The sequence below is a fragment of the Brachyistius frenatus genome, unplaced genomic scaffold (genome assembly GCF_029030835.1).
Source record: "Brachyistius frenatus isolate BFR_SWC_R1_liver_20210118 unplaced genomic scaffold, ASM2903083v1 Contig_1, whole genome shotgun sequence".
In the NCBI taxonomy this organism is placed as follows: Eukaryota; Metazoa; Chordata; class Actinopteri; family Embiotocidae; genus Brachyistius; species Brachyistius frenatus.
The window spans coordinates 10,897,013-10,909,922 of record NW_027210600.1 but is presented as its reverse complement, the minus strand read 5'-3'; the positions used below and the strand labels follow the sequence as shown (position 1 = coordinate 10,909,922).

Below are 12,910 nucleotides of genomic sequence, written 5' to 3'. Positions count from 1 at the left end.
TCTACCTTATCTCAATGAATGCAGGACCTTTAGATGCAGTGGAGTAGGCCTTTATTTCACGATGTGGTATTAGTACTTTTACTTAAGGACCTGACTACTTTGTCGACCACTGCACTTTTCTGGAGAGTGAGCTGCCGGGTGGCAGTGTTTTCAAACGAGTGTCAACCCTTTTATATGCAGTCTGTGGCGCCAACACTGCCGGGACATATTTGAAGTTTGTCAGCAGCTGATTCTAATAAACTATTTTTGAAGTGAATTAGTTAGTAGCTGCTAAAAGGACAGGTAGTTGGACGCCATAAGAGTAACGACTAACAGGGGTTAGACGCCAAACATGTTAAATACCTGAAATGTATCTAATGCAAATACAAAACTGCCACTGGGGGAAGTTTACATAGACAACTATCTATTTCTCTAACTGCTGTTGCTCATCCTTCAGTGGCTCAAATGATCCCGACAGTCCCTCCTCGGCTACCGTCAGCAGTGGGAGGAGCCCGCGGAGACCACGGGGCTCCGGCCGAGTGTCACGCGGGCAGTTCTCGTGCGCTCGTTCTTCCCGAGCACTGTCCCGAGGAGTGACAGGACCAGTTTGATGCGAGGGATGCTGCTTTTCTGCCCGACGTCAGGTGCAATAAACCGGGTGAGAACAGCGTTAAGCTGCTTTACGTTTCTGTATTTAATGCTGTTACATTATTAGAAATATTGACATTTAAATAATGTATCGCAGTTGGACAATATGGAGTACCAGGGCTTGATAGTCCATAGATTATTCTGATTTCAGAATGACAACATATACTGTAAACTTGGATTTATGTTTTTGTTAACTTCAACACATAGTTGAACACATAATGTCCTAATTTTTTTTTTTAATGCGCTTTGGATGTTTTGATTCTTATCCATCACCTCTGACCATCAGAGAGTCAGAGAGACATCTGATCATTCCCAAATTCACTCTGCAGAATGAGGAATGTCTTTTTATCACTATTTGTGAGGTTTACTTAAAAAAAAAAAAAAAAAGTCTTTCATCCTTACAGGTTGTGTAAAAAAAATAACATTTTCTGCAAAGTGAATTCGTTTGCACAAACTATTCAGCAAACGGGCTCAACAATAGCAGGTAAAGACGGTAAATTACAGGTGCTAGCCTCTACATTGTGTATTCTTTGCAAAACCTGTTTATGTGGTCCACCTACAGTTAATTGAAATTCAAGTACATCCGTCAATCAATGGCCATGTTTTTTTTTAAGGAGGTTCTTTTCTTCCAGGAATGAATCAGTACCGAGAACCGGTGGACTCTGAGGAGCAGGAGGAAGTGACTGAACTGATATGTCAGGAGCCCGATCTCAAAGATGGACAGTAAGCCACAACGCATCTTTTCTCTGGACAAAGACTTGATCTAGCCACTGCTATCAGTGATCAGTGAACTTTGGTTTCAGTTTTATTGTATTTTGTTCACAATTTTTTTTTAAACTTTTTGTGTTTGTAAAGAATGAAAGAAGTAACAGTGGGGGACCAGAAGGTGTTATTAGTCCGTACCCAGGGTCAGTACAGCGCTGTTGGAAGCCAGTGCTCTCATTACAATGCACCTCTGATTAAAGGTAAAGCTTCGATTTGCTCAGTCTTTCTTTCTTTATATGCAGCGCTTTATATCCATATCTGAAATAATGACTTTCCAGGAGCATTGGTTGGTGGCAGAGTCAGATGTCCTTTTCACGGTGCCTGTTTCAATGTGAGAACTGGAGACATTGAAGAGTATCCAGGTCTTGACTCTCTACCCAGTTATAAGGTAAAAGAACATTAAATAGAAATTTACTACTCCTTCAACACTAGTAAATTCTGGAGCGATATGCTCTCCAAATTAAAATGAAGTCGCATTTGTGATAGTTGAATAGCACAAATTAGTGCATTTATTTATTTCTGTTTAATGTGAATTGATAAACACTAGAACTACATTTAAGCTTGTCAGATAGATTAAGCACAGATCAAGCAAAAGTATAATCGAACATTATTATGTATCATTTGGATTCAGTGTCTCAGTATCAGGTAGCCACTAAAACAGTATATTTGGACTTGGAAGTTGATCAAACAGAGGAAGTGATAAAACAAAATTTTGCCTTGGTAGCCCTATAAGTAGTTTACCACAGTTTTAGTTCTGTTTCCAGATGTCATTATTGTTCAGGGTACTTTCTGACCCTTTCAAATCAGCTGTTGTCAACATTTTAACCCTGGGAACATGATTCTTCACTCACAGATAAATGATCCTTAATTTGGCTTTATTTAACAGGTCAAAGTTGAGGATGGAAAGGTGTATGTTTCCATCAATAAAAAAGTAAGCTACATAAGTTAAAGAGAATCACAGATTTCTTTTGATTTTGTGTTAAATACACCATTTTTTAACAGACCCTTGTTTGTTTGTTTCACTCAGTCTCTGATGTTGACCAAGCGAGTGAAAGAGATGTGCAAGATGATTCCAGAAATCAAAAATACGATTCTTCTGGTAGGAGGGGGTAAGGACATAAATACACAGTGAGCTTAAGCATTTAGTGCAGAGTTGTTTTATCTGAACCAACTGGCAGATTAGAGGCATGGCACCTTGTGGTACAGAGTTTGAGTCTGCTTAAGAATTAAGCCTGTGGATTTCTTTGGTTTACATCAGTGAGTAACTCCGTTACCAAGATGAAGAAAGAGACTACGCACCCTCTGAAATATTACACCGAACATTTTTTTTTAAATTTTTAGGCCCTGCCTCTTTGGTTTGTGCTGAGACACTTCGGCAAAATTGCTACCAGGGTCGCATTATCATCGTAACCAAAGACACCTTGCCTCCATTTGACAAGCCCAAACTGAGTAAGGTAAGAATTTAACAAGAATGGAAACGTATCCATCACATGAGCTGTATTTAATTGATGATCGTCCTACCATTTGAATGAGTTGTTTTTCTGTCAGTGTTTGTTGTTTAAAGCAAACGGCTTTGGGTCTTTCAGGCTTTGAATGTGGACAGCAGCAGCATCCTCCTCCGACCCAGTGACTTTTATCAACAATATGGGATAGAAGTGTGGACACAGAAAGAGGTGAGAAGCAAAAAAGGAAACTATTTTTCATATTTGTGACGAGGTCTCCCGCCATCTTAAAAGAACGGATCCTCTCCGGGGGAATGTTAAGATATGTGGGGTTTAAGAGAACATTTACTTCCTGCTATGAGTGCAGTGTGCGTGTGTTGTGTTGCAGGTGGTGTCTGTGAACACAGCTGACAAGGTGGTGAAGATTAATGATGGAACTTTGCAGCTTTATGATCAGCTCCTCATCTCAACAGGCTGTAGGTGAGGGTCATACTCATAATACCTGTTCCTCAAGTCTTCCATGAACAAAAGCAAACTCACGGTAGGTTTTAGATCAATGAAAAACATGTGTAGTTGTTGAGTTGGGAGGGTTCCACATAGTAAGAGCAATATAATAGTCCTTTTTTGTTGCTTTTTGTTAACAGAGCGCAGCCGCTCAGCTGTCCTGGTTCAGATCTTGAGGGAGTGAAGTTACTGCAAAGTCATGAAGATGCCAAAGAGATTCACAACTCCTGCCTCGGACGGAAAGCTGTCGTCATCGGAGCATCCTTCATAGGTCATTAAATTAAAAAAATAAATATAGAATTATAGAATAAAATTATTCATCCTTATAAAAATATTCCAAAAAAATTGCCTATCGGGTTAACATGACGCTCGATATTAAATGAGTTATTCGAATATTTGACTGCAAAATAAAGCTGTTTTGCTCCACATGTAAGAACACCTCGGGCACCCCAAATGCGCACCTCACTGAAGTGCTTTCCATTCACAAAATAGGTATGGAGGTGGCATCCTACTTATCGGACAAAGCTGCCAGTGTGTCTTTGATTGGCACTAGCAGATACCCGTATGAGCGGTCTCTGGGGCCAGAGATCGGCAAGATGAGCATGCAAGTAAGAACCAGTGATGCCAGCAGTCCGTCACTGTTACTGTTGAAAGTGATTTTATCCGCTTTTATTAAACAAAACAATTAAAACACAGTTTTTCCTTTTAAAGATGTTGGAAGAACAAAATGTAAAGTTCTACATGAAGGATGGAGTCACTGAGATCAGAGGGGAGAACGGCAAGGTAACGCTGCCTTTGCTCTGTTAGCATAGCACCGACATTTTGACTTGTTATAGCAGACGAAGCACAGGTAACATTATTGATGTTTGAGTGTCCCAGTAAACCGTGACAGTGAGCCAGGAATACAAGGACGCTGAAACTGAAGCGGCTAAAACACTTTATTTACTTCTGTGACTTTCCAGTTGTGACGTGTTCAAGTGCTTTCCATGAATATACCATCCCGATTGCCACTGAAATCTAATGTACAAGTTGTACATCTCAAAATGTAGTCTTCCCTCCCCCCCACCTCAGGTGAAGGAGGTGGTGCTGAAGAGTGGTACAGTCCTGGAAGCTGATGTGGTGATTGCTGGAATTGGTAATTGTGTTTTTTGTATTCAAGGTGTTGGGATGTACACTTTTTTTAATTTATTTTTTTTTTTAATCAATATAACAGAATGTGAATGAAGTTTGGGACAGTTTGAGTGTTTGGATTTTTTTTTTTTAATATGTGGGCAGCTGCAAACACAGCTCTGCTTCGTCAGATGTGATCACTTTAATCAAGTGATTCAGATCTTTCCTGAGCAGTCCTGCAAAAAAAAAAAAAAATCACACACATATCTGTTTTTCAGGTGTCACCCCCAACTCAGACTTCTTGACAGGAAGCGAAGTAGAAGTGGATTCAAGGAAAGCTGTGATTGTTGACAAGGTAACAGTCGACAGAAGGCATAGCCTGCAGCCAAATTATAATGACTTTGATATTGACGTAGCTAATGAGACATAAACATGGCTTTACATTTACGAGTTAGGCTGACGGATGCAGCTGATTTAAACTGCTCGTGTCTGACATGAACATTGCACATGATCTGAATCGCTGCGTATATAATGTTTACTGTCTTTGTCTAATGTTGAAGCTCTCATTGTAAACTCCTTTATTTATTCTAATAGTTCATGAGGACCAATATAACCGATGTTTTTAGTGCTGGAGATGTCACCTCGTTCCCTCTGACCATTCGTGGCGATCAGAGAGTTAACATTGGTCACTGGCAAATGTCACAAGCTCAAGGTACACCAAAACTTCCTTTCTTTCATTCTGTTGAGCTATTTATCTTTTTTAGACATCTTTTTATTCAGTCAAGAACCTGTTCTGGATGAAAGTAATTTGATGCTGAGGTTTAATCTAATTCTGTTTTTGTTTTTTTTGTACCAGGAAGAGTAGCAGCCCTGAACATGCTGAAGAAACCAACCAAAATGGAGTCTGTTCCTTTCTTCTGGACTGTGTTGCTTGGGAAGAGTATCAGATACACGGGTAGAGTATTTACTAACGTCACCCTTTCATTAGAACATTTAAACCCAGGCTGTACTGAATCTCTGTTCCTCCTTTCATTTCCTCTCTCTAGGCTATGGGGAAGGATACACGGAAATTATATTCAAAGGCAAAGTGGAAGAAAGGAAATTTCTGGCGTTCTACGTGAAGTGAGCAGCTGTGAAACGATCCCCGATACAGCTGAACACTAAATCTAGCTGATTGTGTTAAATTTCTCTGTTTCCTCGTTTGCTAACAGGGATGAGGTGGTGGTAGCTGCAGCCAGCCTGATGTTCGATCCTGCTGTAGCTCGTCTTGCAGAGCTGATGGCTACCGGTCAGATCGTAACAAAGGCACAGGCACAGTGAGTGACGCCATTCATTTATACAAACTAGAATATGTATTCATATACTTTATGCACATTGAGTACATGAAACCACGATGAACGCCTGCGCTGTGATATCGGTTGTGTTTGTTTATCACTGGTAATGGGATAGAGAATCTAAATTCAAAACGTTGAGTCAAAATACGCCCATGACCCGCAAGCGGGTTCCGTTTCAAAGCTGGGGTTGTTTTCTGGAAAATAACACCACACCGCCAAAAAGTACACCGCTGTCAGTCTCCCAATGGCTTCTATGCTGCTTTCCTGAGGCGCACAATGTTTGCCACCACCTGGGCCTCTTTTGCCCCCCCCGTCTGCACCGGTAGACCCTTCCCGGTGGAGGCTGCGGCAGGTGGGGGACGATTAGTTGGCCTCATGAGATGGCCGTCGCGGTCAAAATCAAACCCCAGTCTGGGCCCTGCTTCCAAACCACACAACCCCCCCCCCCCCCCCGTTACCTTCACTTAAGCGACACACTCCTGGCAGCCTTCTCTGAGGGCTGACTTAACGTTAGCGGTGCACACGGACGACAGAGCAGGGTACCCGTCCAGTGACACCCGTTTCCGACCTACCGCTCTGAAACTCAGCATGGTGCAGCGGCTTTGCACTGGTCACCCTCTGCGCACCACACAAGGAGGCGAGTTGTCGGCTCCATTGCTGGAATAGCAACTTTTCCTCTTGTGATTTTCGCTCCAATGAATCAGACCTAATATCTGAAGGGACGCCACGCACGAATCTGAGTTTGTAGAAACATCGTCTTTCTGAAATGACCCTTTATTGCCCTGAAGTATCCGTCGCAGGCCAGATTTTCTAAAACATGGATACAGATCAAAGAGGAGTTGCAAAAGTCTAGTGTTCTTTCAGAGCACTTGAAAGGCAATATGCTACAGGGTTATTAGGGAATTTCTGCACAATCATACAAAAAACTGCCTACACCAGCTTCAACCGTTAAACCTGCACTAAATGTTTTATTTTCCCGCCAGTAGTGGGCAGCAGAAACACACGTGGACACAACATTGATCTCTCATCCGGCAGATATGGAGCAACATTATCTCTCATTTGTGTGTTTATGTGGTGAAGCAAAACAGTAAAACTGGTAATAGTGAAATATTGTACATGGCAGCTTTAACTGTTACTATTTATAACAATTATAGTATAATTTAGTTGGTATTGACTAAGGAGACTTGCAGGATGTTGAAGAAACACCTGCACCGACAGCAGAAACTGATTGGAAACCTGGGTTATAATAAAGTCACAAAGACACGGGGGATATAATAGGCTGTATTGGGTTCGTAATCGTCACATCCCAAATCAGGGGTTAAGACCTGTGACCCGAATACTTCTCACCGCTGAGCATTTATTTTCTCCCTTTCTATCTGCTCAGGGCCGACGACCTGAGCTGGCTGCAGATGTAAAGAGAGGTCTGCAGTATCCGAGAGTAACGCCTCTCAGCGATGATGGATGTCTCTCTCTCTCCCCCCTCCTCTCTCTCTCTGTATTGTTTTCACGCCCTCTTTCTCAGATAGAGCAAATTTAACTCCTCCATTTACTGCCTCAGGCATCCTGAAAACCAATCAGACTTCTGATGTTAAAGCACTGTCGCCTTAGTAGCAGGTGAAGCTTTATTGAATTTTCTCTTCGTGTGCACTTGAAAAAAAATCAGATCTCACTGCAGTGAGCAAAGTTGACTTGTAATCTATATTTATTTTAAGATTTTACTGCCACTGAACTACCAGCGTGATGTCTCTAGCGTTCGCTGCCGGAAATTAATATTAGCTACGCATCATAAATATGTCTGTAACTCTTTTCAGAACTTGAAACTGTAAGTCTTGAGAAACATTCAATTTAGTGGTATCGTCATAATTACATTAAAAGTAAACTGATAGTATTTCTATACAATTTTCTCCACTTAAAACATTTTGAAAACACACACAAACATGCACGCCACTTACAAATAGTTATAAGTGACTTATCTAAAATCTGAAATGGTTTAAACCTTCAATTAACCGATACAGTGATAAACATGCTGAATTTTATTTTCGACATTCCCGTTTCATATGCACTGTAATGCCTTAATTAATTACAAACGTTTACAGCAGAACTGCAGTTGTTTGTTTAGTCTTTGTCACGTACTGTATAGCTGATTCATGGATTTAGTCTTTGATTTACTTTTTGAAATGAAAAATAAGGAGAAAAATGTTAAGACAGCCTAACTAACAGCTTTCAGTTACTTAGAAAATAACTCGGGGTACTTTGTATTGTGTCACGTAAACTCTTAAAACTTAAATTAATCTGTTAGTTAAGAGTTTCAAAATCTGATTATCTACACCGTGTTTTATTGATTGTTTTCTGCCTCAGTGAGTTGGTTCTGTTACATAAATAAATCATTGCTCATGATATGCTCAGATGACCTTTGCTCCATTTTTTGTTTAAGGTTTCCACAGCGTGACTTTTGTTTTTTGCGTGTTTATATAACGAGTTCAGTCATATTCACGTGTTTATATGTCTTATCAAACACGAGTGAGGGATGATAATATCTTTGTATTTTTTTTTTTTCCACTTCTGTTGTCAAACCTGTTTTTCTGTGTTCCTATAAACATTTCATAAATCATCCAATGTCCATGAACACGGCAGCTGACTCAACAGTTTTACTGGCTGCAAGTACAGAACAGATTTTAGCTACACAATCGTTGTGAATCATTATTCCGATTTTATCTGAAGTTAAGAAATGAGCTGCTCTTTGTTTTAGATGTTCATTTTGGAAGTTATTGAAGCACAAGCCAGCAGATATTTTGTTGTTACTTTATTGATTCAGCCATTTTATTTTCCATGAAAATGCATTTTAATGTTAATAAACACAGTTATTTCAGGTAATGTTACAGTGACACTATTAACTATCAACACAATGGCAACTACAGATAATGTGAAAAAAAAAACTTCTTCACTACCTCATTAAAATAATTTAATTTTAATTTTAATTTTGAAGACAAAATCTACAAATCAAAAACTTATTGTTCCAGTTATATTTGTTCAGTTATCTTGAGTTTTGAAAGCAGTTTCTCCCGGATGCAGCAGCCTTTTTATTTACATGTTTTGGAGCATTGTTTCACAGAGGATCCCCGTTTGTCAGCCAATAGAAACGGGTTGAGGTGGCAGTACTGGAAAAAAAAAAAACAGTCATCGACTTATAAAAATCTTATACTGTCAGAACTTGTGTTGCACAAGAGCTATAAAAGGTTATAAAAGGTGTACCACATGTATAATCTTTCTTTATATTGCCCACAATTTTCAAAACATTCTCGCCGCAGTAAACCTTGAATGACAGTTACCTGCGGTGTTGACTCGGAGCTGGACTCCGGTTGATCCAACATCTGGATTTTGAAATCGGGAGAGAAACGGGAACTCCGGAGGACAGCTGCCATCTCTCCACTTACCTCCACCGCCACCTCTTTCTGCACAGCACACAAGCAAACAGTGATCTTGTTTGTCCAGTGACATAAAATCTTACTTTTTGATGTGGATACGCATGTGTTTTATCTGATATTAAAAAGAATTATAGATTTATAGTTTCACTTACTAGAACAATAAACCACAGGTTAATTAATGTCCCTGTGTAAATACTGATAAAGCAAAAGGTGAGTTTTATACCTTGAAGGAGTGGGATGAATCAAAGTCTAGCTGATCTGGGAAATCTGCCACAGTTCCTTTGTAAGTCACAGTTGCATTTGACATCACTGGACTTTTGGGCAGCTTAAAGAGCCTGTATGTGCCTGAAGCATAGCTGATGTCACCTGTGAAATGAAGACCGTGCTCAGAAGTAGAAAAATATTCTCATGAGCTGTTGAAGGTGTCGAAGTTGTCTTCTGTTACCTGCTTTCGCTTTGAGCTCACAGTCGTGGACCATGATTTGGCTTGCAGAAACAAGGCGCGGGGTGCTGAAACCTACGCTGTGGGCCAAAGAGATGAGATCTTTCCAAAACAGAGAGCCACCCATTCCCTCACCTAAACCAGAGAAGAGAGAGGTGGTAACCAGAGGATTAGTGATGCAGACATGCATTCTTGCCTTTTACCTCTCCAACTCTAGATGATGGTGCAGTGCTGGTTTTACCCCACAGGACTGCATCCTGCCTCATGTGATCAGGAACGACATTGCTGGCATACATGTCACTGAAGTAAAGTTCACCGCCTTCCTGTGTGAAATAAGTGAGTACTGAGAACACTGTGTTCCTGTACTATTCACACATCTTGGACTTAAGTTGCAGTGACTCCTCAGACGAACCTTGAGGACGTTGTAGGCTTGCTGTAGCACTGCTCTTTTATCTGGACACAAACAGATCACACAATTGGATCTGAACAGATTCAAGAGAAAAACACTTTTGTTTAAAAACCTATCAAAGTTTGTAAATGTAAAGTTTGTAAAAAAATAAAATAAAATAAAAAGTCAAATGTGAACCTACAGCACAACATCCGTCGAATCATCCTGTATGCCAGCTTCACCGAGCTTCTCCATGTACCCCTGGACAAAAGTGACGTTGGGCTCCTCATAGCCAAACTTCTTCTGATGATATTCAACATACTGACGAGACACTGTGACCTAAAGGAACATGAGCTAAATCGGTAAAAGAAAAAATTCGAGGGATCAAGTTCCACGTGCGCATTCGTGTGCAATTACCAGCTCCTCTGTCATATCGATGCCGGTCACAAAGCCGCTCGGTCCGACAAGTTTACTGAAGGCATAACAGTCTCTGCCGGAGCCGCTGCCCAGATCCACGACTCTGCAGCCCTCAAGCTTCGCTGGGAACGGAAGACCACAACCGTAGAACCTGGAGAAAAGATGATTTAATAACAACAGCAAAAGTAAAATATGACCAAACACTGAACGACACAGGATGATGTTCACAGAGACCTTTGTCAGAAAGTATTCTGTCTAACATGGTTCACAAATATGTAACCATGAGTCATTCCTCAATAAGCTTATAGCATTATCTTAACAGATCTAAATAATTGAAAAACTTGACCCGTCTGCTGACTGTGGGTTATTATGGCATGTTATATTTATGTCCTCTGCGTGTTGGATAATGTTACAGAACAATCCCCTAATGATTCTCTGATTCTCTGTTTACACCTGCACGATAATTTATATACAGTTCTGAGGGATTAATAACATAGCTTTTGATCATTGCTGAAAGAGGTTTGAAATGAGAGTGAGTCAGGTTTGTCCGGTGTACCTTTTGGTGACCTCAGGGTGAACCTGGTTCAGAGCATCTGTGACACTCCTCCGCACTGGGCAGGAGGATACACTGCAGGAGGCGGCGCTGGTCTGCAAATCACCAGAGGACTCCAGTCGACTGCCGTAGTATTTCTGCAAGGTGACATTGATCAACATATGATTAGTCTGTAATTCAACTGCACTGCTTCACTGTTGTCCTGTTGTGGGTCTAATTCTGCAGTCACATTGAAACTAGAATTACAAAAATCACATCCTCACTACCACGACACAACGCCACATTATAATCAGGGGATTTGCTAAATTTTGTATATTAATTTAAGACGTTTCTTTTCTTTTGTTCTCTGCCTGCTGAAGTCAGGACACGCAGTCTCTGTGATAGCTTTTGTAAATGTTTGGTATATGTTTTTATATTTGTTCAACTTTTTGTCTTGTTAGTGAATTACTTTTCCTGTGCTCATGTCTTCAGGCCTTAATGTAGTCTGCCCGGTTTGATTAAAACGCACATTGTTGTGAAGACGGCCACGAACGAAGCTGTTATTTTATTAAATGTGTTAACCAAAGGCATGACATTGTAATTCAAGGACCACAAACCATGCAGAAGTTAAACACTGAATTTAGTCCCAAACTTTCTAGTTATGATTTAATTGTTTATCATCTTGACGAACATTTGGAAAACGTTTTAAACATCATTGTTTACAAAGAAGCAACACAGCAACTCGGATCGTATTCACTTAGTTTAAGAACAATTCTCCATGGGTTGTAAATGAAACATGACCGAGCGACTATTATGCAACGTCCCAACAGCTTTTGAAAATGAACACGAAGCTTGAACGGTGTCTGACAGTCAGCTCTCAAGTACCTTCACATTTTCCCGGACGTCGTCACAAGTCGCCATTCTGCACGAAGACTATTAAAAGCTTTAAAACTGGCTTCAAACTGATTTCAAAAGCAAACACGGTGCGAATAAGAAGAAGTACTTTGGTCAGGTCTGCCCCTTTTCCGGTCAGTTGTTTCAGAATAAGAGCGTCATTACTTATAGTTTTACAGCGAAAGCCTGAATCGGTTTCACAAACAACTTCTGACGATAATATTTTTATAATTTCATATTTTTTTTTAGCGAAACAAAATGAGAAAATGAAAGCGTGGATAACTTTACTATGGAGCCGTCAAAAAATAATGTAATAATTTAGACTATTTGGGAAGTTAAGTGAGGTATTGCACCACCAGACTTCGGTGTACAATAAGTTTGTTTTAACCTTTTTGTGTTAAACTGTTAGTTTATAAAGCACAGGAGGGCTTGTGTCCAAATGTTAAAGAATAAAAAAAAAAAAAAGGTTTGTCTTTCAGAGCTGAAGAGAAAACCCCAAACAGGAAAAAAAACAAACTTTATTGATTTTGCTACTAGGCCAATCTGAGAGCAGTTTAGAATAGACCAATGGGAAGGCAAGATAAAATATAGAATATCTGATTGGTCTATTTATCCTTGCTTCCCATTGGTCTATTCTATCCTGCCCTCTGATTGATCCATTCTGTCTGCTTTCTGAGTCTACACCGTTTTTACTAGGTAGGTAGGTAGGTAGGTAGTTACTTTATTAATCCCCGAGGGGAAATTGTTTCGCTACAGCAGCATACAGAAGCAATAAGATAATAATAGAATAAAAAAAAAAGCAATAAAATAGCAGTAAAATAGCAGTAAAAAATATAAAATATAAAATGCACAATATATACAGTACAGTATATATATCGATATATATTATATACAAACAACCAAGAAACACAGTCAACAGTGTATTTGTTATGTGATGGATTTTGCCAGAGGTGAGTTATTGTACAGTCTTATTGACTAAACTGACAACAACTGCTGATCTGGTTGCCTTTCATTTTCACTTATTGCCATT

The 12,910-nt window shown here is 40.0% G+C and overlaps 2 protein-coding genes across 3 annotated transcripts; one reads left to right on the top strand and one right to left on the bottom strand.

Annotated features, from left to right (window-relative positions):
* The first annotated feature begins 512 nt into the window (after window positions 1-512).
* aifm4 (apoptosis inducing factor mitochondria associated 4) lies at window positions 513-8,179 on the top strand. 2 transcript variants are annotated; one of them, XM_069689739.1, is made up of 19 exons: window positions 513-637; window positions 1,260-1,350; window positions 1,483-1,592; window positions 1,671-1,780; window positions 2,279-2,323; window positions 2,420-2,501; window positions 2,734-2,846; window positions 2,979-3,065; window positions 3,223-3,314; window positions 3,479-3,609; window positions 3,831-3,946; window positions 4,050-4,121; window positions 4,410-4,473; window positions 4,727-4,803; window positions 5,043-5,160; window positions 5,305-5,403; window positions 5,495-5,570; window positions 5,660-5,764; window positions 7,167-8,179. In XM_069689739.1, the coding sequence occupies exons 2-19, from the start codon at window positions 1,262-1,264 to the stop codon at window positions 7,195-7,197; spliced, it is 1,617 nt and encodes a 538-aa protein (XP_069545840.1). In that variant the 5' UTR covers window positions 513-637; window positions 1,260-1,261; the 3' UTR covers window positions 7,198-8,179. The 2 variants fall into 2 exon arrangements, with proteins under 2 accessions (XP_069545840.1, XP_069545850.1); XM_069689749.1 differs by lacking the exon at window positions 513-637 and adding an exon at window positions 1,026-1,111.
* Window positions 8,180-8,570: 391 nt separating this feature from the next.
* On the bottom strand, window positions 8,571-12,003 carry LOC138615873 (arsenite methyltransferase). The gene is made up of 10 exons (XM_069689763.1): window positions 11,872-12,003; window positions 11,011-11,144; window positions 10,455-10,605; window positions 10,240-10,376; window positions 10,062-10,131; window positions 9,891-9,972; window positions 9,653-9,784; window positions 9,431-9,573; window positions 9,112-9,234; window positions 8,571-8,940 (listed from the first exon to the last, which is right to left on the bottom strand). Exons 1-10 carry the CDS (start codon window positions 11,905-11,907, stop codon window positions 8,863-8,865), a joined length of 1,086 nt encoding a protein of 361 aa, XP_069545864.1. The 5' UTR covers window positions 11,908-12,003; the 3' UTR covers window positions 8,571-8,862.
* Between the last annotated feature and the right edge of the window lie 907 nt (window positions 12,004-12,910).

Bases quoted from the DNA above. Each gene is read 5' to 3' on its own strand.
- LOC138615873 (XM_069689763.1), bottom strand. From the start codon at position 11,907: ATGGCGACTTGTGACGACGTCCGGGAAAATGTGAAG. The intron at 9,574-9,652 runs GTAACAGAAGAC...TTCATTTCACAG, and splicing joins TGAGCTCAAAGCGAAAGCAG to GTGACATCAGCTATGCTTCA. The intron at 9,235-9,430 runs GTATAAAACTCA...TGTGCTGTGCAG, and splicing joins ATTCATCCCACTCCTTCAAG to AAAGAGGTGGCGGTGGAGGT.
- aifm4 (XM_069689739.1), top strand. From the start codon at position 1,262: ATGAATCAGTACCGAGAACCGGTGGACTCTGAGGAGCAGGAGGAAGTG. The intron at 2,502-2,733 runs GTAAGGACATAA...TTAAATTTTTAG, and splicing joins GATTCTTCTGGTAGGAGGGG to GCCCTGCCTCTTTGGTTTGT. The intron at 3,947-4,049 runs GTAAGAACCAGT...TTCCTTTTAAAG, and splicing joins TCGGCAAGATGAGCATGCAA to ATGTTGGAAGAACAAAATGT.